This window comes from Rhopilema esculentum, chromosome 16 (assembly GCF_057945365.1).
Source record: "Rhopilema esculentum isolate cy_ngs chromosome 16, ASM5794536v1, whole genome shotgun sequence".
NCBI classification, from domain to species: Eukaryota; Metazoa; Cnidaria; class Scyphozoa; order Rhizostomeae; family Rhizostomatidae; genus Rhopilema; species Rhopilema esculentum.
In genome coordinates, this window is record NC_142830.1 from 12017767 (window position 1) to 12044446 (window position 26680).

General features: G+C 35.6%; 1 protein-coding gene across 1 annotated transcript; it reads right to left on the reverse strand.

Moving 5' to 3' along the window:
* Positions 1-104: 104 nt before the first annotated feature.
* On the reverse strand, positions 105-25634 carry LOC135682008 (sperm-associated antigen 16 protein). The gene is made up of 18 exons (XM_065196707.2): positions 25539-25634; positions 24649-24695; positions 24069-24099; positions 23727-23794; positions 22869-22904; positions 22326-22411; positions 15695-15763; positions 14945-15013; positions 12874-12981; positions 9306-9366; positions 8807-8863; positions 6837-6894; positions 5879-6110; positions 4499-4576; positions 2215-2280; positions 1626-1811; positions 1238-1430; positions 105-522 (listed from the first exon to the last, which is right to left on the reverse strand). The coding sequence occupies exons 1-18, from the start codon at positions 25576-25578 to the stop codon at positions 220-222; spliced, it is 1788 nt and encodes a 595-aa protein (XP_065052779.2). The 5' UTR covers positions 25579-25634; the 3' UTR covers positions 105-219.
* Between the last annotated feature and the right edge of the window lie 1046 nt (positions 25635-26680).

A 26680-nucleotide genomic window follows, 5' to 3' on the forward strand; every position in this document is an offset into this window, starting at 1 on the left:
AACTTCGGTCGTATTCAGTTCTCCTCTGCACTTCATTGTGTATAAATAGAATTTACATAATATTTGAAGGACATTTGACATTCACAAAAAAATCAGCTCGTGCGTGGTTTTAAAAGGAGTAAAGGAAATTACATCATGTATCATTACATCCAAAATATACAATGCAAACATCAGACGAATTTTAAAAACAAATAGTTTCAAAAACAACAACTGCTCCAGTCAAGACCAAATCCTTATTGTCCCATCCGATGCCCCAGATATAAGAAATTCACCATTCCTGTCGAAAACAGCATCTTGAACTGCGTCTTCGTGTCCCGTCAGACTTGCAGTATTACCCCCAGCTATATCGTACATCTTTACCATTCCATCATTGCTTGCAATCGCCAAGACGGAGGTACTGGGATCAAAGGCGACTCTGTTGCTAGGATGCGGACCAAAATCGAGAGTTTTAAGAACACTTGTAGTTCTGATATCCCATAATCTGACGATACCGTACGAATCACATGAGGCGAGCATATCTCCCTAGAAACGGACGCAATATACTATAAAAGCAGCAACAACAAGAACAAATGACTCAAATAAAGGAAACCCTAATAAAGAATACCCTTCAACCTTTTCTCTCGAAATTTACTTCTGACAGTCAATACTTTGAAATGATAACCTACAGTCAACTGAATACACCCCGTAATGGACAGAAATTTAAGCTCAGCAGTTATCCAATGTACGGCGAACATTAAAAACATAAAAAGGTTTTCGTCTGGCAATTAAAATCATTTTGTAAAATTCAAGCCAAATTCTCAAATACGTTCTTGTTTTTGATGATTCTAACCAAATTATGGAAAATAAGCAGATGCTGAATATAATTGGACACAGTGCTTAAATATGAAAGAATAAAGACGATTTTAGGTAGAGACTGCGAAATTAAAGGATTTGCTGAGACGTTTAGCGCCACTGAAACTAAAAAAATGCTAGCAATTAGAACAGGAATGAGAAAGTCAAATCTTTATTCAGTAGCTGGCTAGGAAGCAACCTGCTTTTAACGCAGATGTGAACGTTTTTCGCAGTACAATTCAACTATATAATCTATATGAACCAATTAGATTATCAGGTAGAAAAGCTTAAAAGCCAGGTGCAAACAGTTTTGACATGTATTTTTAACTTAATACGGTTGATTTGGTCTAACGCTTGGCTTGGGGAGTGGATCCAGTTTAGCATTTACCATGATCAAAACTGTTACCTTGTTATTAAAGATCACGTGATTGATTGAGTGCACGTGACCGTAAAGAGTCTGGGCACAAAGACCGGTCCTTGCATCCCACAGAGATACTGTTTTGTCAGCAGAGCAAGTGCACAGCGTGTTGGAGAACGGCAAAAACATGATACTGTTAACAGAGTCTGCGTGTCCACGTAACGTGTTACGGCATCGTATGCTGAAAAAAGTTACAAAAATTAGCATTTTCTAAATGTAGCAGATTACAAATTTTAAATGAAACGTACTGCCATTTGAGATTACTGAATCGGTTCCAAAAACAAATCTTTGAAAGAGATTTTGAGTATACAAACTATGATGTCATGAACACTACAAAAATTCGGAGATACTGAGAAACGAAAAAACCGAAAAATACCTGTTAAGATCCCAGATCTTTGATGTTCCATCCATAGAGCAAGATGCTAGAAAATCCCCACAAGAGTGGAAACTGCAGCCCCACACAGCTTGCGTGTGGCCAGCGAAAGTCTCGACACATTTCGCCTGCGCGAAATCCCAGATTTTAACTGTCGTGTCTCCAGAAGAGGTGGCAAGTTTTGAACCGCTAAAAGAGACAAAAATCGTCCCACATGAAAACCCATCTTAAATGTCGACTTTAACAGCTGAAGCTGAGAAACAATGGGAATAGTTCACCGGACCATCTATGCCAGAAAGAGTCAATTTTCGTCTTTTATTTGTGATGTAATATTTGTTACGTTGTCATACATTCATGTTTTGTCCGGGTTTTGCATTCCCAGAAACCTTACTAATTGTATAACTTTTCCTTTCTTTTACAGAGCCAAATTTCACAAATAATTTTTCTTAAGCCTAAAGCAAAACAATGAAACACACCGTACACAAGTAGCTTTGCTGACTTTGAACATACCGTAACAAACAGTAAGCAATAAATAGCAAAAAATGATCAAACGCTTAAGCAGAAAGGTTATTAAAAATGAAATTTTTCTAACCTGGGATGAAAGTCACAATCGGACAACCAATCTTCATGGCCCTCTCCAGTCATGATAATGTCCCCACTGTTTTTATAAGAAAAAGACAAAATGATTAATCATGAATGGCTGGGAAATGAGTATGATCAGCATAAATCAATAATCAAATTGGAAATGCTTATTAAGATGCTCACCCCATCTTGGAAAAACCAACTAAAAAGGGAAACCTACAATTATTAACAAATGGGGAATAGTTAGTCACCAATGAAAAAAAGGGCGCAGACAATATAGAAGGCTATTAAAGAACGTGAATGAAGACACAAAGATTATATAAAGGTTTGATTCAAATCGAAAACATTTCTAAAGCCATGTGAGTCATTTCTTAGTATATACGCGAATTCATGTCTTTCTATCTTTGTGTCAATCTCATGTCAATCTCTGTGTCAATGATGCAAAATAATAGGCATTTTATATCTTCATTTTGAATGTAACAACAAGCTCACGTCCTGAGTTCTACTCTAGATACAGTACATAGAGCTAGCACAAATTTAAGTATAAACTCGTAAGATACACAAGCTTTTACTACAGATATAGAATATACAGTGCTGCTGCAATCAGCACATAGAATGTAGCCAAACCATAACATTAAAGGCCACTATATTATGTACAGTTTAATGAAGATTCCTTAGTTAACATAGGTCATCGAATGGCTAAATCACACCACACAAATCCTTGCTTAGGTAAGCTATTGGAACATTTGTTGAGCCAGTTACTGGAGCAGCTATTCACCAGTTATAGGAGCAATTACCTGAGCAGCTGTTATCCGCCATTAGCTATCCTGTTTAACTACGTTATTGCAGTTAGCTAAGCTTTTGGATCATTTTTGAACCAATTATTGGACCAGTAATTAGACTGGTTACCGGATCAGATATTGGAAAGACTCTAGACCTGTCATCGGACCAGTTATAAGGCCAGCTACAGGACCAGATACTGGACAAGCTATTGGACCAGCTATTGAAGAAACTACTGTACTAGCTTTTGGAACAGTTAGGGACCCAGTAATTATACTGTTGTTGAACCAGTTACTAAACAACTGAGGTCCTCCAACAAATGTATGTTGAAAGTACCAACAACAAAGACAAAAATGTTTGGAAGCAGAGCGTTAACGTATGCTGTACCATCAGTATGGAATGCACTACCAGAATATTTAAAGAAAAGCAACATGTTGAATCCTTCACAAAGCTCCTCTCAAGTCACACAGCTTCAAGATAGCATAGAGAAAATTACATTTTGGACTGTTTTATTTATTTTTAAATCTTATTGAGTAGTATGCTAATGACATTTTATATGAACGTGTAACATTTCGTTTTAGGTTTTAGGTTTTAGGTTTTAGGTTTTAGGTTTTAGGTTTTAGGTTTTAGGTTTTAGGTTTTAGGTTTTAGGTTTTAGGTTTTAGGTTTTAGGTTTTAGGTTCTAGGTTCTCGGTTTTAGATTTTAGTTTTTCAAACTGACATTATTAAAAACTGTAAATTGTCTAGCGGAACTGAGTACATAAGAATGGGGCGCTATACAAATTTTGTATTATTATTGATTTTGTATTATTAAACAAATAACTAGGCCGGTTGCTACAACCGATATTAGACCAGTCATTGTAAAAATTACAGGAAGCAGCTATTTTTCAGGCCAGCACTTGGAACAGTGATTGAACTAATAATGGGGGCAGTCACTGAGACAGCTGTCAGGTTGGTTATCGGAGCAGCTATTGGAAAGTTTTCTGGCGTTTTATCAAGAAAGTTATAAGGCAAGTCAGATACTTGACCAGGTATTGAAAAAAAAACATGGTACTTGTTATTGGAACAGTTACAGAACCAATTATTATACCATTTTTTGGATCAGTCAATATACCAGTTAATAGGCCGGTTACTGTAACAGATTGATATTAAACCAGCTATTGGATTTGCCAATAGAACAACTATTAGGTCGGTTACAACGGGGACTTTGGCGGTAGCTACATGGAAGATTGGGGTTGGAGTCTCCCCTTGTCATTTTCAGATGGGGTCAGCTACCCCTAGCAGAATAGAATACAAAGGATAATTTTTGGGAACAGCATAAAAGCTGTGTTAATACTCCATTTAAGAAAGGAAATCAGCTATTGGAGCAGTTGTTGGACCAGCTGTTTTTGGCCTGTCACTTACTATAGAAAGAAATCAAATATGAGAAAATTTGAATTACCTTCACAAGACCAACTTTCTCATTTCAATGGCAGTAAAACTTGCTGGAAAAAAAAAAAAAATTGAAAACAAACCTTGGAATGGCCCACAATTTCCAGGTGTTATCATCGCTGACGGAAGCCAATACCTGCTTTCGTGGATGGAGACAGAGCCTGCACATAAAAAAAGAACTTAATGTGTGATAAGTTTTCTTCAAATACGCAAATAACTTTTGCGACAAACATAAAAATAACAAACAGTGAAAATATAACAAACAGTTTATATCGAATGAAACAATCATCATTTCAAACATTAAAATATTTAATTACTGACGATGAATATCGAGGGGCAAATCACTCCAAGAAAATCTCGCACATCTTTTGTGAAAATCCTATTACTTTATCTAAAAATCCCCAGAAATCCTTTTGTTTTAGGGAAAATCTCGTACGCTATTTGCAGTAGTGAATTGCCCCTCGATGAATATAAGAAACATTTACGAAAATAGCTGTCAATCCAATGCAACAGCAGTGTAAACATTAAAGCGTTCTTGCTAAACGGAAAAAACGCATCGATACCTGGTTGAATGATTGCATGACAATCGATTAGTATCGGTAAGGAATGTCTTATTTACCAAAGATGCAATCGCTAAGGACAATAATCTACAGAAAAGGGGTGGGGGGGGGGGGAGATTGAAAGTAAAATTGATGATGAGAATTATCCGTAAGGCAATTGCAAATAAAGTGGGCCTAATCATGAGAGTTTTTCCAATACAGCAGGCTCTTTTCTTCAGCCATTCTTACCAAAGCGAAGGTTATGCTGCAAAGTTCTACTTGAACTTCCAGCTATGACAAGCAAAACGGTCACACAATCGGTCATATCACATGATGTTGCAATTGCTGACTGAGTTGACTACTATTGGATGTCTATTTTTGACAGGCTTTCAGTGTTGTAACTCAGATTTTTTGAAACATCTCTAGGAATTCATTTTTGAATTTGCTGTATTTTAAATCTGTTTTACACAACAGGTCTTCCATGGTGTCAGTCATGAAATTCAAGACAAAATATTTGAAAAATTGTCAAGTCATTCTCAGAACATGTATTTAATTTTACATGAAGTATTTCTTACACTAGTATGCAGTTGATTTTTTTCGCCCTTTAGAACCAAAAAGCATTATGAATATAAATACAAATTTTAAGTTCTAAATTCTGGCAATATGGAAAATATTTAGACATGAAAGAGCGCCATATTATCAACAGTTCATTCAAACACTTCCTTAACGTAAAAATCATTATCAACATATTATCAACAGTTCATTCAAACATTCAAACACTTCCTTAGCATAAAAGCTTAGAGTAAGCATGCCCTAACAATAAAGATACTCGATTAACAGGCCTGGCAACACATCGAGCAGTGGAGAGAATGTTAAAAGAAAAAAGCCTCTGAAATTACGCAAGATAAGACGGTAAAGGCCTACCCACTGACCGCCAAATCATGTGAACTGACAGTGTTTGTGAGCCGAAATCCCCCGGTCCGTGTCAAGTGTGCACATGGTGCTCGATTCTTCGATAGATATGGATTGACTCCTTTGTCGGGGGGAAACTCTGAATCCAGAGGGTGGTGTGCTCTTGGGGGCGGTAGTTGTACAGAGGTGTTAGGTTGGCCATTTTGATTGGTGAGGGGCTTCTTCATAGGGGAAGTGGATGCATCTAGAAGAATTGAATTATTTTTCAGTATAAAGATAAAATTCAATTAGAAATTGGATTTCTTAGAAAGGTAGAATTCTAAGAAATTGGAAAAAAATTGAAGAAACCTTTTATCTTCCTAAATTTGATGACAAAGGGCTGGTTATATGTTGTTGTTGTACACTTCTTCAAAGAACATGAGATCAGACAAATTTTCAGCTGCTTATCATCGAAAACCTATTCGGTGACGTCATCAGTTAAGTAGTAAATTTAAAATTTTTAAAATGAAAAGACTTGGAAAATTTGGGAATATCTTCAACTTGTTTCACAATGCTAAGTTTCGCAACGCTAAGTTCTCCAATCTTAATTTTCACAATACAAGATACGAAAAAGAAAGGTTTAAAGCAATATTTTATGTTTAAGATATTTCTAAGTGCACAAAAAGTATTAAGTATAAAAAAACTGACTGGTAAATACTGAAACTTTTTATTGACAATTCTGGTTGATTGATTATGCAGATTAAGAGTTATTTCATGATCATTATTAAGGCTGCTGGAATCAAACTAAACAGTTCTAAATATATTTTACGACGTCGTTAATTGAAAAAACCTATTTTGCACTTGTACCAAACTGCATGCTTGTATCATATAAAATGCATGATTCTCTATGTTTAAAGGTTTAGCGCAAATGTACGTCAAATGAGTGGAAAACTAAAATATTGCAGTTAATATTGTATTTTTATACACTTACTTGCCACATTAATCTTACTAACTTCTATCTGAGAAAGTGTTGATTGCAAACCTTGCACCTGGAATAAACAAATAACCGTAAGTGTCAAAGACGTTTCTCTTATGTACAGCGAGTTTTGTTTCGTTGTATGTTTATGACATGTTTTTCGTTGTAACACAATTTTAGTTCTGAGGGAAAGATGGAAAGTGAGAGGCGGCATCTGACCTGACAATAAGGCAGGGTAAGATGTTGCAGTACAGATAGGTAAGGTGCAATAAGTCGTTGGATGATTTCAGGTAATAAGAAGATCATTGTTGCAAAGTATTGGCTCAGACTCAGGTCATTACCACTCTATTACTGGGTATCACTACATAACATTGCCAAGCTATTTAAATCTTGTGATACTGACAAATCGTATTCATTTGAAAACGGATAAGTGTGAACGGACAGTGTTTTCATCAACGAAAACGGAGCGAAACGAATACGGAGTAGTGTGAACGTAGCCTGAGCTGCTACAAAAGTTTTCTCTGTGACTAGGAATGCTTCTGCCTTAAAACAGGGCAAGGCTTCAAAATTTATACCTTGACTAATGGAAAAAAGCAACAGCATTACAAATTGGATATTTACAGCAGTAAGATATTAGAGTAAGATATTAGGTTAAATTGGAGCTTACATTAAAAATGTTACAACACTTTATATATCAGTCAATCCTACTTTACAGCTGTTTGTTATAATGTGGAGAGAGATCGGTTCACAGATTGAGAGGGAATATGGGATACCAGTTAAAAAAGATGGAGCCAGTAGAAGTGGATTGCAACGGTGCTATTAAACTGCCAAGAAAGAAAACATCAAATTTGAGTCAGGTTTGCAAAAAGAGGTGCAAGACAAGTTAATGTTCTGAAAGCTTAGCAAATTGATTTAGGATCTTTATTCTATTTGTCATTAAACCAAATACTTCCTATCTTAACTCATCAGACAATTATGCTTAAACTTAAACTGACTAATTCATAACTGTGCCACCACAAATACGCCACAAAAAGTACCATAAATACACCACAAGATAAACCGTAAATGCACCACCACAAAGTGCCTACAAATCCGATAAACCAGCTTGCTTTCCATTGTAGCAAACGAGTTTCTTTTCTATTGATTCCTCTGCTCCATAATTGACCAATGTAACATGCATTAGTTGATTCAAAGTCCATAACAAGATTGAGCATTAGACTTACGAGTATTGATACCGATACGAGTATTGAAAATTAAATGGTTTTACTTGAATATTTCAAATGCACAGTCATTTGACTCTGGGAATGCCTTACCTTAGTATATAGGTGTGACGTAGATGGCGAGCCATGTTGATATAGAATACCATAAAAATGTTTGAATTCATTTGAGTATAGGCTTGAGACGGCAAACTATTTCAAATCTTCTAGCACTGACCAATGATACGCTATTCCTGCCTGGCTGCACTCCCAACCCTCTCCCCTAATTAATTCCAAAATGTACATCAAACCATACACCAAATTATGGTGCACATGAGAATAGACATAGTGAAAACATTAGCAACCTCGACCTCTCTCCTAATCAATAATTTTCTCCTCGGTCTCTGCCAGATAGTGAAAGCTACCTAATACTCCGGCAGATGCTTGGCGACATTCTCTTAACCACGAGGTGAAAAATACCTCCCGCAGAAATATAGTTCCACATTGTTGGATATTGCAAAAATGGCTTTGTAATGCTATCTTAATAAATGCACAGCAAGCATCTTAATATTTCGTCCCTACTCCAGGCGCCTGGTTAGTTTACTTTCTGTCCTTAGACTTGGCTTCTCGTGGTTTAGGAAAAAATGAAGACGCAACGTTGCTTCAGGAACCTAAATTTGGATTTCAGTAGATGCTCAAAGCTTTTGGCCTTTTGCTGTGAAGAATTTCATACTTTGAGAAAAGCTAGACAACAAACATATGGTCAAAAAGTTTAATTTTTGTTCTTACCTGGCCCACGGCCCGATCCCGTTCCAGTTTTGTTAGCAGTTTTTCCTTCATTGCAACCTGGAAAAAGAGAACCAAATAAAACCACCGAAGCGGGAAGACTGAAGTTGAATAAGTGTGTAAAGAAAAAGCCCTTAAAAGGCATTTTCTTTTACGGGTTATTCTTCATCAACAGATTCCAAATACAGCCTCGTTTGTGTGTTTCTTTGTATAAGTCAATTAAGGCTGTCTTCCTCCTCTTTCTCTCCGTGATGGTGCTTTGTTGGTACCAAAGACATCCAAGTGAGGCTTTATATTTACGATTACAGAGCTGCTCAAACTGGAAACAAACATATCAAAAAATAATTTGTAAACATATTTTCAAAACATAATGAAGAAGAATCATTATGAGTAGGATTAATAATACGCATTCCTTTATCATGTAGAAAGTAGCATTTAGAAATGAGTTCAAGTAAAACGAATTATTTATCAGAAATGAATTATTTCTAATTAAAAAAATTACCTCGTATTTATGTTTCAGAGTTTTCAAAGTAGGCTCGTATGAGGCATAGTGTTGCTTCAGTCTAGAACAAGACAACTGACCTTGACATATAACATTCGTGAAATCAAAAATTTAGTATTAAATGTTGAAATTCGATATTCTGAGAAAGACAGACATAAGCTTTCGGGGGATTTTGGAAAACTACTTTATTGACAATGGAGCTCAAGCAATCAAAGAAGCTGAATGGTGTCAAAGAGAAATATCACAAAGTCAATAAACAAAATACGAAGGCAAGAGTATGTAAAAGAAAAATATGTAAGAGTACACGAAACTTTTCAAATTATTTCAGTTCTTTCCAAAACACTTGAAAAGTTTACTAAACATTGCACGCAACCCTCTTTCCCCCGAAATAATGTTGATAATTTATGTTAATGCTTCATAAAGATGCTTTTTAATGTGCAAAGTAAGATGTGCTGCAATCATTTAAGAATTAAGTTTGCTAATCAGCATTTTGTTTGGGGGTGATGGGGGGAGCTGTGCAGTGTTAGAAATTGGGTGGTTCGGAGACGTTTAAAGAGTGCTTACTGCGCTTTCAAGAGGCTTTGGCAAGAAGTGTAGGCCCACATTTTTAAGACTGAAAAAGCTTTATTTTGATATCTTGCCTAAGTAAAAAAAATCAACAATTTTCCATATAAAGTTTCCAAGCCTTCAAAATACAGTTTGAATTTTCAAACTGTTACTTCCGTGACTTTTCAAACTGTCATTCACTGCCAGAAAAAGTGACGTCTCTTCCTACCGATATAAATTTTTAGATTCTGAAACATGAAAACAAAGATAATTTTTTCTGTTATTTTAAAATATACTCTTGGCTTCTATGACAAATTTTGTGGTTTCCTCTTCCTGCTTGCTCAAAGAATACTAAATGAAGCTTCACAGAGTGACTAAGGAGAAGTAGGAGGAGGGCGGAGTAAATTACTAAGATACCTTTTGTACCAAAATTGGGCTTAAGAGACTCGTATAAAAGAATTTCAAAAATGAGTGAATGGGTGAAAGGGAAAATGTTCTAGGAATATTTGCCAATTTAATCGAGCAGCAATTCTTTACAGTTTTATGGCAAATACAGGCATTAGGTGTTCCAAGAAAATATGTGTCGTGAACAGTTGCTAAGAGCGTTACAATCAAAGGTTTGCGTGGCTTGCACAGGGCCATGGTTCATCGTCATTTCACTCTACGTTAATGCAAATTCTAAAACGAAGTTTATATAGTAAAGATGAGAACATAAAATATATTGTATCATATATATCAGAAAACATATAATATGCAAAGCATGAAATGAACAGCGTTAATCTTAATAACAAACAATAATGCAAACACTCTGCAGAACCATTAAGCATTAAAATAGCATTTTATCTTGAGGAGAAGATCTTATTTCCCCATCCCTTTCTTATCTCAAAATTTACCTGGCTTTTCCCAAATGATTTTAACGTTACAGACATTTTTATCACAATAATATCCAACAATCCTACCAAAAGCATCTCAGACCTTTTTGGAACTTGACGTTCTCTTCTTAAATAAGAAGAAATTTGATTCCCAGTTCTTGACTTTATAAACTGTCAGCTTATCAAGTCTGAATAGTTTATTATTAAGGAAAAGACAGGTCGCGTGAATAGATAGCGGTTAAAAAAAATCAGATAGGCTGAGTCAGCACTTCAAAACATACATGCTTTTATAAAAGTGCCTAATTTTTTGCTAAGCCTCAATATTCGTAATTTTCTTTCAATTTAGAACCTAAGATCTTTCTTACATTTTTCTTAAGCGACAATCGGTCGCATTAAAATGTTAATGACTCCAAGGCGAGATAGAGCGAAACTTGCATTTGTTTTGCTTTCCAAAAAACTCAAATAAATTATTCTTAAATTCCAACGATTTTGAGCTACATTCTTATAAACTATATTCTTATAAAAAGTGTGTACTCCATTATGTTGCAAATTAAATCATGATTCAGCATGAGTTTTGCTACAGGATTATATGAGCTATCAAATACGCTCTTGGTGTATAAAATATGATGGCTCTAGGCTCTAAGTTGGTAATCTCTTTTTAAACTTACCAGGCAACCTTATCTCGTTGTTAAAATAATCAAGGATCAATTAATTATAACTACCTGCTGAAATTAAAGGCTTTAAATATTGAAGTTGGTTGTGGTTCAGTTGTAAAAAATTAGCAGTGGCAGTTGAAATTTATAAAGCCACTATATTAAATTAACGAACGTTGGTTTGGCAAGGCACGTGAGAAACATCGATGACCAGAAGGCAAGAAACATTTGAGAAAACATTTGATAGCTACGGCCTCGTCAGACGACTTACAAGCTCATGTTGGTGGATTGAAAACGAGAAGAAGGAATGTAGGTCAGAGAGGCCGAGGACTCAATGTGACAGCTAGAGTTTACCTCAAAATAATCTCAATAAACTCCTTTATTCGTTGGCCTGTTTCCCATTCATTTGCTATAATGTTCAATCTGTAACCAACTGATTCTGCAGTCTAGACTTTCTCTACAGAATCAGCTAACAAAATTATCAGACCAGTCTAAACCAGTGGTCTCCAGTACCTAATGAAAAACCTGGGGGTACACTAAAATCACAAATTAAAACAGAATCTTCATCAAGTACCATTTTGTTCTCGTAGCCTCTCCCATCGTTAGAGGCCAAGAACATGTGTGTTCAGCAAACAGGGTCATGACTAGCATAACGGAACAATTAACAGTTTTAAAAATACACTCTTTTTTATAAGAACAATTTTGATAAAACACGAGCCTCAAAATTGGTCAAAAGTTAAGAACAAATAAAGAACAAGTTAAGGCTGAGTTACTGTAAAATGAAATTTTGAACAGCGTTTTAAGAAAGGGATGCGTAAGTGCTTTTTCGGTGAATATTCAAACTTGTTCCACACAGTTTGTTGGCAAATGAGGCCTAAACACCTCCCTAGAGCGAAAAAGCTAGCAATCGCACTGTTTATACCCTATCAAGTTCAGAAAAAATTAAGAACAATCCAGCCTCAGATTTTCAAAAAAATTAAGAACAGTCAGCCTGAACTTACATTTACTCGTTCATATAAAAAAGGTGTAGCTTGTTATTAGGTAGAAAGGGAAAGAAAAAACCTTAATATCATGCACAATGCAAATCAAGTGGCCAAATGGTTGCAGCTCTGGACTACAATATGGGGGACGGTCGCACGTGGCCAACTAAGTGAAAAATGGGAAGCAACAGGCAACACTGTGGACTATGAAGGCACTGACACCCCATAATCATATCGTGGACTTTGCTTAGGGCAGATATCCTCTATATCAGCATTTCTCTAAATGTCCAGATTGTCCAGAGTTTAGTTTGGGTACTTTGAATAAAAATTTATGCCATTTTGTAACGAATATAGCTGAATTGCTCAAATATGGTCCACAATATGGTACTAAAAATTCGAAAACATTCTCATTTACAGCATTTTTAACATTTTTACAAACATAAATGGTGTTAAAAACTGCCGCGAAAAATTATTTCAATATGGAAACAGTAGCAAACAAAGTAAATAATTTGGTTACCTTTTGATGTCGGCTATAAGTCTATCCTTTTCTTGCACAACTCTTTTGTGATGCATTCGATGATAATCGCGTTCCTTTTTCAGTTTGATATGCATGTTACTTGCCTTCCTGCGAACAAATTCGACGCTATACTTAATATTTTTACTAACTTAATCGTAACAACGACTAAATTTCAACGTCGTTCATATTATATAGAAATACAATGATAAGCATATACATCTGTTTAAAAGATACCTTATAATTGACAGGCCTTTCTAAAGTATGTTTAACAATGTGAATAAAGAATTCAACTGTTTACAACTGCATTCAGATAACAACAGTTTGAAGAAATTTTGCATAGTCTGTTTTTTTGTTTAGTTTTGTTTAAGAACTACAAAAAAGTTTTGCATTTGAAAACTAGTTACTCTTAAAGATAAACAATTGCTCCGTCATACTTTCAAATTGAGTAAGTCACATTAATTTATTTGCTACCTTGAATTTTATTACTTATCCTTGTTGCAGAGTAACTCTACTTGAAAATGCAAAAGAATTTACATCATTTGGCTATGATTTGGGATCTCCTATAATGTGCACATGAGCATTAGCGGGGCCAGACTATACTAAATGGAGGGGGGGGGGGAGTTAATTTGAGGAAGCTATTTTAAAAATTACCCTCATAGACTAGCTTCATAGTGTTAGAAACAAATACAGTAAAAAAAGAAAGAAAGCAAGGAATGCCAGGCCTCGCCAGCAGAAGAAAGCAAGAAACTCCAACATTGCCAGGTTGTTTATCAAGCTATGCTGTCCTTAGACGGCGAGTCGAAATGAGAAAATGAGTTGAAATGGATAATAAGGTTATCACTCCTCTATTGCTGGGATTGGATTTATTCAAAATGACCAAAATCACTATTTTAAGAACGTTAATGATCTCTAATACACTGTATGTGTTACCTTGTCATTTCTGGAAAAATTTAGATTTCTAAAATCCCATTGAAATCTAAACCAAATGAGGATTTATGGACCAAAACACTACCAACACTAATAGGAATTTGAATTGAAGGGTCTCATATTAGTGCCATTGAAGAACATTATCTTTGTAAGAATTTGTTTAAGACTAAAGATTAGATGGGACTTGACCTTTTTCTTATCAGAACTCCATAACCTGTGCTGCAGCTTCTGATGAAATCCTCTGATTCATTTAAATGCGGTGTATTTATATAGATTTCAGTAGCAAGCACAAGCGTTAAAACTGCATAAAAAATGACTTCAAATGTTTGATGATTTTATTGGCTAAAAACAAGCTGCTTGTATGTTGATAGGTTAAGGCTAAGCTACACCCCTGGGAGCACATTTCCTGTAAGGTTACGCTGCCATGGATACTCTGAACGCGAGGGACCTCAGCCCTTCAAAACAATTTTTGCAAATCCTAGTGTTTAGCTAGAAATATCTTCTTGTTGGTCTAGACGAAGATTTCGCTTAACTGTAATCAGTGTTCACAGGAGAAACGGGCCATAGTCAAATGAATTCACAATAAGGTCAATTTCGCTTAAACCGATCATTTTTTCACTGCTCTAGGAAAACTGTTCCAAACAGGTCCATTTCTTGATTTAGTACAGACACTTCAGGTCTGGTTCTGAACCAACCCAGTTGTATTTAGTTTTTGTATCCGCATTGAAGTCAGTTTATTCAATGTCACGGATAAAAACGTGTCTTTTTTAACTTAATCTCCTTTACTCTGAATTTTAAACCTTAAATCAAATGTAACCTTTATTCAAAAAATCGAAAAGGCAAAAAGCCATTATCCCAAGTTGCTAAAAATACCAAATAAATTCTTGCAAAAACGCATTGTTTTTAATAGGCCCTTTGCTACAGACGAAATTGTCAAAAAAGGAGAGACCAAAGCGGAAAACATGGTTCCTTGTTGGAAAAGTCACAAAACATGGTTATGAAAGTTATTGTTAAAAAGCCGCAGTCACAGTAATCAAATGACAAGATTAATCGACTGACATTTTATAGAACTGCTACTGTTTGACTGCTCTAGAAAGATAGCCCTTAAGAAAAGTAAACCAAATCTGAAGCAACAGAGCCCTACCTTGCAGCTTCTCTGAAGCTGTCAGCCTCACGGTGTGCAGTCCTTAATGAATCTTCCAACTGTTGGTTCCTGTGAAGGAGTTTTTCATTATCAATTGAAGTTTTGAAGAATCTTTTTTGTTCTCAGGAGAAAGAAATTAATGGATCATGTTGGCAAAATTTTTTTTTTTGTAACCTTGTAGTAAAATTTCAGGAATTAGAAGTCTAAAAACTACTAATAGTCTCAGAAAGGCATTTGCAAGGCAAACTGGTACCCTTATGCAAAAATCTGACAAATAACCCTGATTCACGTTTTCCATGCAATCAAGCAAATAAGAAAAAGCCTACAAACGACTTGTCACGAAATTGTCCTAAAATATTTTTTATATGATATATCACGAAATTGACTTTACCAAATATTAAGTGCAAAGAGCACATTTCATCCAATTTTTGATAAAATAGTTTTTACGTAGGTAAAAAAACAGATTTCAGGAATTACAAACACTTTGATGTCTGATGAGCAGAAATTGGATAATCTGTTCTTTAAATCGGATACGGTGTATTACAGCAATGAAAGCCTTTTGAAAGCCTTCTGAAGAGAAAGCCAGAGTCTAGGGATAAGAGGGGAGTTGCTGGTTTCCGGCAAAATTTACCTAGCAAAAATAAAAAAAAATCTATCTTATCGCTTTAAATGCATATGCGTGTAAGGGTGTCCACTACAAATAATATGTTGAAATGGAAAGGCAATGGGCCTTTACTTCGAATGACATACCTTATGTATATATCAGGTACGATTTCACATTTCTCCTCTTGAAGAAGACCTTTCATCTTTAATTCGTACCTAAAATGACCAGAAATGCTTCGAATGAAATACACATTTTTAACTACCCTTTTGCACTCTATCTGTTTGCAAACCAAGTGCAGTATATTAGTTTGCAAAAAGGGTTAAGTCTGACTTGATGTTGACTTTGATTCCAATATCTAGTTGCAGCAAACTGAAAGTTCAACAGAATTTTGAAAGAAATTGTCCCTTGTCACACAGCAAAGCTGGCTTTTATAATTTCTAAAGATGATTTTACAATTATTGAACGTATTAGGGCTGAAGCTCTTGAAATGGTTAGTTTCACTACAATATCACTTTTAAGTGCATTAGCTGTCACTGGTTATAGCAAAGCTTAAACAGATAGCCTATGTATCAGTAGCCCAAAACTTAACGCCATAGTGAAGTATTCAGACAATAAATAACTACACTAATAAACATATATAGTAATAATATAATAAAAATAATAATAATAATAATAATTGAGAGAGCATGTTGAGAACAGTAACGAAAAGCTATTAGCTAAGAGCAGCAAAAGATTGGTATGAAGAATCTGTGGATGACCTTAAAAACGCAGAGCAGCAGAAATCAAGGAGAGGTGGAAAGAAAAACCAATGCATAGACAGTTCATAAGACAGACGAAGGATATAGCAGATGATGTGTCTAGGCATGGCTCAGAAGTGGAATATTAAAACGAGAAACTGAATCACTGGTTACCTCTGCACAAGATCAATGCATTCGGACAAAGTACATCAAGGCAGAATAGACAAAACCCAAGAAAATAGCCTCTGTTGTATGTGTGAACAAAAAGAAAAAACGGTAATGCACATAATTTGTGAATGCACGAAACTTGCACAAAAGGAGTACAGAAAGAGACACGACTTGGTAGGAACAGCAATCCATTGGAAATTATGCAAGCAGCTAGAATTCAATCATGCTGTTAAATGGTATGAACACAAACCAGAATCTGTCCTTGAAAATGAAAAAAGCCAATTGCTGTGGGACTTTGGAGTGCAGACGGATCATCATATAGAAGCTAGAAGGCCTGACCTCATTATTGTTGACAAAGAAAAGAAAACATGTCAGATTGTGGATTTCGCAATACCTGGAGATCACAGAGAGTAGTCAGAGCAATCAGGGGCTCAGCCCCTCTGAGCCCCCCTTCTTGATGCCTAAAATATGTAAAATCCTACTTTTGCTATTGTTTTTTGCTACATTTTGTGCAAGAGCTTCCTTTGTTATTTTGATAGCACTACACCACTGGTTGAAATGAAAGAAAGAGAAAAAGAGGAAATATCAAGATTTGGCAAGAGAACTACAAGTACTGTTGAATAAGAAAATAACTGTTATTCAAGTAGTGATCGGGGCTCTTAGAACAGTTCCAAAATTATTGAAAAATAGATTAGACCAAATTGGAATCCGAACAATGATTGAAACCATGCAGACCACCGCGTTGCTGAACACAGCCAGGATCTTAAGGAAAGTCTTGGGGCTCTAAAGAGTCTTGTACTATTTATTCAGGTTTACTTGTTCAGGATAGAATCCTGTTATCAATCAAGGACCTGTCGAACGAAAAAGGATAAAAAGAAATCGAAAATTACATTAATAGTAAAACTGTATTTTAAAAGCTTGTAAAAATAATTTATAACAATGGATAATTTTATAGTTATAAGACAAAACACTTCGGATGTTTTTCTTAAAAAAAGAATCAAATTGCTGCCCTTACTTTTTTGGTACCAACAAGCCTGGAAGTATTTGAAATTTATTCCCCTCGACAGTTATAGCCGATAATCCACCCTAGGTGTTCTTGGTTGGTTAAACTCCTATGGCAGTTTGCTCAGAAAACAAGCACTTAAAACCATACACGCGACAGAAAACAATGAATTCACTACGAAATGAAAACAAAGATCTATGTCTCTGGCGCTACAGATCAGGACTGTGATATTTTGGGTTCTGTGGTTGAAACACGGGCTGCTGATTAACATATTTGCGAAAAAGCCTGCAGAAAACCTCACATGTGTCATAAACTCTGTATTACGTGGACTTTTTTAAAATCACAAATAAGGAATTTTCTACCAACTTGAATCTCTATGAATAGATTTTTGCCATCAAGTAGAGTACCAACTAGAAATTAAAATATGACGAATACGCAGACTGCCTTCCAGTTCTAAATGAGATATTATCAGGACGTTTAAATTATCATTAATTGGTTCGATATACCATCAAAATCCTTCAAATTGATCTCTGTCTCACTCCCCACAGAAACCACAAGAGGTCGAGCTAAGAGTTAAAATATCCTTTAAGGATGGCGCATTGTCTGCAATTAGCGAGGCCAAGGTTTGCTCACAAGAGGCAAAAGATCAAGCTTATTTATTTTACTTCAACATTATTTGCCTTTCCATAAAATTCGTGTTCTCTATATTGACAATCACTAACCACCTGATTACTCAGCATGCTACAATTGACTACTCTCGAGTACCGAATAATCGCCTCCCCCCCTCCCCCCGCTTATTAATTTTTGAAAAATTTTCCATTCTTTGAAATTTTATATGACAGTGTACATGATTTTTGAATAATTTCTGCTAAGCAAATGTACTTACGTAAACTTATTAACTTTATTCTAATTTGTTTGCTTGACCCGTACATGAGAGAGGAAATGAACACCCAATCGGTCCAAGTTAAATTTGTCCAGCCTCCTCCCCCGATTGTTCGAACCCCGGCTTTTATTATAGCCTATGCAACCATTTCCAACCCCCTTGATTGTTCCAACCCGATCATTATTATGTTGAACCATTTCCAACCTGCCTCTTGATTTTATTTCTTGCCGCTGATAGCATTCTGGAGTTTCATTCTCTAAAATGGTTTTACTGTCTCCTGATTAAACAGTTAATCTTTAGCTTCTAGAATTACATGATCTTGCATGGAGGGACAGAATTGGAATGTCCATAATTTGCCAACACTGCTTGCAAAGCAGCCACAAGATTAAGGAGCTCCTGTAGAGGTTAATGGTTTCAACGAATTACACTGTAATTGATAGTGATATAGTTACATTAAAGATAATAGACAATGGTACACCAATCAATTTGATGCACAATGCCACAATCTACTTCTTTCTATAGGAAACAAACATTTTTTCTTAGGGAGGGGGGGGGGATTGCTGAATTTGCCTTTTAAAACTGAGGTTAGGCTTTCAAAACATTTGGCAGGGTTTTCCATATGTTTTGTGACTAAAGAGCACCATTAGCCAAAGTCTTCACAGTACATTATCATACAACTGTGGAAACTTCAAGCAAGAAGGTCATGTCTCGTCACTTGTCCGCAGGTTATTTAGTAGAAAAGTAATACTTGGGTCATTTCAACGGGTAGAGCTGTGCGAGTTTTAAGCGGAGTTATAAGCTGGTGAAATCTTTCCATTTAAATTTTAAGTCCTCAAGGATTCGAAATTAGTTCAAACAGTTCAGGTTGAAATTTCTATTTAGCTCATGAATCACACTTTGGATTGTAAAAAAGAACGGCTCTAATTCCGAGTTTTACACTTGATGAGCTCATAAGACCAGGTTGTGCATGACAGAGGCATATAGCGGCAGACCGAGAAAAAGAAATCTTGATTAATACATTAATCAACTTCTAATGTTTGCAATGCTTACTTGGTTAAAAGATGGGGAATTAACATGCCTTTTGATGATGCTCATATTTTGCTCATTATTCGATATTGATGAAGGCTTGAACTCTGACAAATGATATATGCCTCTGACAAAAAATATAGGCTTGAAAAGATCAATAAATTTTGAGACAATGATGTTCCTTAGAGTATTATTTCGTAGCCTTAAAGTAGTGTAGTAGCCAAGGCCTCTGAAACGATGATCTTGCGCAAATAGTGATAAAAGCATGAAAATCTACAAAATTACACAGTTTGATATGCTGAATAAGATGGGGTCGGGACCCAGTCTGAGAAATGCCCCTAAATGCTATTTTAGAATGCTTAATTGTTCCCAAACTTCTAGATCGATTACCTCCATAACTTTGTTAAAAACGAAACTAATGACATGAGAATTAGTACAAAAGCTAATCATAACACGGTAATGTGATTTAGATTCACAACCATCATCAAAATGCCCCCAAATGCTATTTTTTAGGCCATGTACTCATGCCCAGACCTCTAACACGCTAATCTCTACAGCTCCGCTAAAAATGAAATCAATAACAAGCAACTTGATTTAGATACTAATGATAACAATTCCAAACAGACTTTAATTCGCACCCCTCATGGCAGTGCTCCTGAAATATCACAAACGTTCGATGTATTTTTACCTTTTTGATTTAGAGACTGCTTGTATTCACTAAGTGACAGGTCTATGGGTGTTATAGGAGTTCCAGCACACCTGGTCTGAGCTTTAGTCTTTTGTTGAGTAACCAATTAGTGAAGGGTTTGGTCAGCAAGGTCTACCCTAAGGCTTTTCCAGCTCATGCTACTCACGTTTGATGTTCTCCTCACGCTTGATGTTCTCCTCACGTTTGCTGCTCACGTATCGACTCCTTTGGTAATTGCATAGTGATCTCCTACACCTCAAAGGTTTATTATTTCGTCTGGCAGGAAACTTCGTCATCCTAAAAACCATATGTTTGGTTTGTAACGCACTATTAATAGGTGGATTGGCAGCATTATCTCTGATAGGTCTAACGCCATGATTTCTTGGTGTATTGCTCTCATACCTGGGTAGGGGCTTCTAAATCTTTTCTATGCCTTCTTTACAAAACCTAGATCCTTACAGTAAAACACAATTCATCTCATCAACAACTGCAACTTTACAAATCTCTGCAACTTCATTCTCCTCGGCGTTGTATTGCTAACCAATCCCTTTTTGACAGTTATTTCCATACACATTGCTACCAGGAGATCTGATCTTTTATCCCTAATTCCCCAAGAAATACTCTGAATCTTCCTCGTCTACCTTTTCTAGAGCTTGTAAACGGTGAAACGCTTTGGAACGCCCTTCTTGAACCCCAGATTCTTATATCTATTTTCAAAACCAAAATCAACAAACCTGATAATATCATCTTCCTCTCTTCTTAGCCTTGGGTCATTGGTAAAAAGAAGGGGGCACCAAGAATAGTGAGTTCTTGGGGCACCAATGAACCTCGATCTGCTCTTGAACGCAAAGTTTTTATCGGCTATTAGGAAATGACCTGCCTGCAGAATTAACCTCTTCAAGGGAAAGACTTTAATGTCTGCTATGCAGTAGGCTTCTCTCGCCAGCAAACGATTCAACTGTATCAAAAACTGATGGTGCATACCGAAACATGGAATACAGTATCTCGCGATGCCAGAAAGAATATGTTGGATCGGTATTTCTTTTATTTGTTTTCCAGTAGCCAATTCTACCCAATGCTTTTCGATATTTAAGCATGTAAATTTAGCAATTACGATAATAACAAAATCTACCAAAAATTGGCTTGTTTCTACCTCCTCGTGATTGCAAAGATTCGACTCATTACAAACTGAGTGGCCTCTTTGTGAGTGTTCCGTCCAACTGGATTCTGAAGAATATTTTTCCAAGCGCGAAATCATTTGTAATCAAAGCTAATTTAATAGGGGTGTTTGTCGTGCTTTCAAATAAGATTAATAGCATTCAGTTGGCTTTTAGCGACATTCCAGAGAAGAACTCTTTAGAGAACTATTACACATTCTAGAAAACAGCATTCGGGTAGCATTTTGAAAATGGAAGTCAATTAAATTCTTTGCGTGTGTGAATCCAAATCATTCTAAATTTCTTGATTGTTATGAATAGTATTCTTGCTAACTTTCATGCCACTGATTTCATTTTAAACAAAGTTATAGAGATAATCAATTCAGGAGTCTGGGAACAATCATTCTAAGCATTCTAAAAATAGCATTTGGGGGCATTTTGAAGATGCGTGTCGATCCAAATCCTTTCAATGTGCAAAAATTAGTATCGAAATCGAGTTTCTTGCTATTGATTTTATTTCTAGCGGAGTTGTAGAGATAAGCGTGCTAGAGGTCTGGGAACAAGTTCATGGTCTAAAAATAGCATTGGGGGCATTTTGACGATGGGTGTGAATCTAAATCACATTTCCGTGTTATGATTAGTATTTATACAAATTTTCATGTCATTGATTTCATTTTCAACAAAATTAATAATTTCAAGGGTCTGGGAACAATAAATCATTCTAAAAATAGCTCTTGAGGGCATTTCTCAGACTGGGTCCCGATCCCATCTTTTACAGCATGTCAAATTGCATGTTTGTACAAATTTTCATGCTTTTGTCATGATTTGTGCATTAATTCTGCTTTTCTCCTGCACTAAAGGGAATGTTTCAGAAACACAGCACCAGATAAAAAAATATTACTATTACTGCAACTTCACACTAATACTGCAAAGCTCTATGGGATGGCTTACTGGCTTACAGTCCGCCAAAAACCTCAGCACTGCTTTTCTTTGCAGTTCTTGGTGATATTGCTTAAAGAGACTGTAGAGTCTCTAAGACTTGTGCATACTTCATTTCACAATAAATAAGATATAAATCATTCTAAAGCAATGGCATTGAATCTTGATTAACTTACCATTCTGTCTGAAAGCAATCCAGAGTTCTATGCATTCCTGTCTTGACAAGAAAGTTCCTCACAAAATCTTCCACCACTTCAGGTCTCTATATAATGGAAAAATAAAAAAACACTGATACGAGATGCCCAAGCCATATTATTTCAAAAGAGGATTAAAGAAATGATACGAGAGGTGCCAAAGATCACCTTGAGAGGTAGCAAAAAATACTCCTTTGTCATTCAAATAATGCTCAGATTGATATGATTGTCAAAAATTTATCAGACTAGAATCAAAGTTGACAAAGAACTAATACATAATTAATCTCATGTTGAGATTAGATAGAATATAATTCCAAATTCTTCATTTATAAATTCCATCTTCCCAATGCACAATTTTTTTATAACATCAACATCATCAACTGGTTCCTTATTAAAATTATGGTGCCCCTCCCCTACCAATGATCATAAAAATTGGATGAACTATCAAAGTAAACCTTCTCCAGCTACACAAACACTTTACCCATACAAAAGGAGGTATCAACCATCACAAAAGAAAAGCATTACCCTATTCACTATTGTAGATGCTTCTTCATTATTCACCTGTGGATATAAACATAAAAATGAATTTTTAAGTACAACTGGGCCTACCAGGATCCATGCATTAAGTAATGTCCTACATGTTTTGAGAGTCAGCATGCTAGTCACATGGTCAGCAAAAACGAGGAAGGCCAATGAAAACAAAACAAAGTTGAAAGTGTCACACCCACAATCCATTTTCTTCTTGTGGTTCTTCTGAATAAAATTATCACTCCTTTAAGGTTAAGTTTAGAGGAAGGATTACTGCTTTGGGAGTTTGCTTATAGTTTTATTTTGGATATATTCAAAACTTGAGACTTTTGCTACTCTTGTGTGATAAGATCATTAACCATCAAACTTTTAATCTGGATACAATTTTTTAGATTATTTGTTCTTGTTTTGTACATGATGATTCAATGTTCCAATAATATTAAGGAATTGGACGCAAAAATTGTTCAAGGTGAGATTTTTCATCCTTTACTGCAAATCACAGTCAAAGCCCAGACAAATTTATCTAATTTTATGTGGTCAGAAAATCAATCTTCCAAGCGACAGTTACAATTCACCTGCAGAATAACATTTGGTCCTCTATCCAAAAACAGTTGGCTGATTATTGCATCAAGCATGAAACTAAGAGTAGCAACTTGTGAAAGTTGGTACAAAGATATTTGACAGAGTTTTCAAAACTAATTTATTGCTTGAATTGGTATGCCAAAGCTCCTTCTAAAAAAGGCAAACCAAAGTAAGGGTAAGAAAGCAGGATAACTAAGTAAGGGTAAGAGCTATGTCTTCCACTTATTATGATTAATATAAGGATGGGTGGTTGAAATGCTAGTAAAAATTTACCAATAGATTTTCATCTAAATTTTGCTCATTCAAAGCTTTAACAGCAGCTTGAAGATCTTCTTCCTCATCTTAAAGATAAAAATGTTTCATATTACAAGGTATGAAATTATCTAAAGAATATCCATAACACAAAAAAAATAAAAATATCTGATTAAAATTTTTTCCATCAATAATTAAGAAATATTCTGACAGCCATAAGTAGACTTACGTGCTCAAATGAAAATTATAAAAAACAATATGCTGTTGAATAAAACTCCTTGTAAATTATCAATAAAAAAGCCTGAAGTTTCATTGCTTTCAACTTCAACTTCAAATCATTAAAATAAAATAATTTCCAGTTACCTGATAATGCAAAATCATCTTCATCCGGAATCTATTTGATAGAAATGAGAAGATTTTCATCATATATATAATGGAATAAATTGCCTTTTGATATTGCCTTAAAAGTTATCCTTATTTAATAACTATCTAGAGGAAATATCAGTTGACAAACTGCTAGCCTCTAAACTGAGCAATTTGCAGTTTGAACCCTCTCTCTACCTGAATTGATGGTAAGTGTTTGGGAGGACATCTAGCTTTCTAAGCCAAGTCTTTTATGAAAGTGGATGTAAAATAAAAAGATGAACCGGATAATTAATTTTCATACCATGTTCCAAGGAATATACAATTTTGAGTTCATAATAATAAGCACAAAAAGCACAATCTCTGTATAAAAATTTACAGCACAAAAAGGGTTATTTATTCTCACTAGTCCTGCTATAATGATATCTTCCAAATGTGTTTTAATTCTCAAACCCACCCAAAAGATCTTTTAAAAGAAAACGCTCTAGACTCACAAGCCATTTTTTAACTTTTTAGGCTCCCAGTTGCATGAACATTTTCAATATGAAAACAAATAGCCCATTAAAACATTGAAACTGACCTGCTCATTGAGAAACTCCTCGGAAGGATCTCCAGGCAAAGACTCTTCTGAAAATTGTTAAGGCACAAAACAACATTCAGGTACAAGATCTAACTGCTTTCTTAATTAACCTAGGGCCCAAAATCCATGTAAACTGAGAGCTTCTCTTGATCTGGGGACCTGCAAATTCATGGATCAGGCAAATCTTTTTCAAGCAGATCACAATTTTGTGGTTTTTAAATGGAATCAAGCATCTAAATATCATTGCAGATGTATAATTCACTATGTTTGGAAAAGCTCCTGGTATTTTTCTCAATTTGTAGGTCCTAGCATGTTGGGTTTTTTCCTAATGAATCCCTATCGCTGCTCTTGAGCCACCTCTAACCAGATTAATGAAAAAAATAGTAATTTTAACTAGATTAATGAACAACTGCAGCAGTGCTTACAATATTAAATTTTATATATATGTTATGTTATGACTACTAGGTTTATAATCATACGGGTTTTCAGAACTTTACCCCTTAACCCTGCTGAATATGTTTTCACCCCGAAGCAATACCATTTTAAAATGATACCGTTAGTGCTCAAAATTATTATTCAATGTAACTAACTAACCTATACTCATTCAGAAATGAAAATATAACAGATGAGGTATCCTATGACACATTTCAAAACATCACGGCATATATGCTGCATAGTTTGAATATTTTTTCAAGCATTTACAGCGGAGTCTACTATGATTTTTAAAGAGTCATATTCAGTTTCATATTTTAAAAACACATATCTTTCATACACTCTTTCAAACAAATTCCTTCTAAAAACGAAACAATTACATAGCAGTAAAAAGCAATAACCTGAGAAAAATATCCGATCATCATTTGCTGTTAATAAGTTTGCAAAGAAAAGGATACTTTCCAAATAATAAGGACCGTCGTCGCTCAAGGTCGCCATTTTCTCACTGTTTTGTTGCTATGACAAATTTGGTGGACACGAGGCTGCGAGCGTCCATGGAGCGTCTCTCCAAAGAAAACAAAAACACTACAATCTCAAGCTTTTAGTAACTGGACATCGTTCTTTGTAAATTCTCTTCCTGTTTTAAGCAAATATATAGCAGCGTAGAGAAATTTGATTCAAGGCAAGAAAGTCCCATCCTGTCGTGTTTGCAAAGCGTTTGCTACCATCAGCAATTACTGTGCACGGTTGGTTGTTAACTTTTTGTCTTTTTGGACTAGTAGGGACTGGGAAAAATGAAAGAAAAGTGTCCAAAAAAGAATGCTGATACACCATTGAAATGAGAAAGCAACAAATTGCCTAGGGATTTTCCAACACCCGCTTCCAGGCCATCGCGAATACGGGGCCAATACAAGAAAGGCAAAGAACACGAGAAGAAGGTAATAAGGGAGAATTCCAAGAGCGTCCTTCTTCTGGAATCCAAGGGCAGAAAGCATTTTGAAAAAAACTTTTGGGGCAACTTGTAAATCAAAGTAACACAATCAGTGCTGAGAAGAGGGGGGTCAGGGGGGAGCTGACCCGGAGGCCCATGGAAATAGGGGCCCATTGAAATAGAGGCCCATGGAAATAGGGGCCCATGGAAATAAGGACCCATGGAAATAAGGGCCCATAAATAATAGCTCAATAAAACCGGAAGCCTATTCTTGGTTACACTCACAGATAGAGATCAATTTTGATAATTTCTTTTGGTCTTCGACATTTTTGGAACAGTTTTTTTCATCTCAGAGGTTCTCAAGGTTTTGCACTCAGCATTGACTGTTGTTTGTCTTAGCTGCAATACTTTTATTCTGATGTCAACTTGCTTCAAAAGTTTAAATCCTTTTGTAATCAATATTATTGCTTTGAACGACTTTAAGCATTTTGAAAATCTAGCAATGTCCGTTTTTGACAAAAGTAAAACATGGGCACGCACATCTGTTTGCATTGGTGTATCTGATTTGCTTGAATTTATTAAATGGAATAAAATTGAAATATAAAAAATTGCCAGAAAACTTTTTGGTACCGAAAATTTGAATTGCTTTAGTATGCCATGTTTCCGATA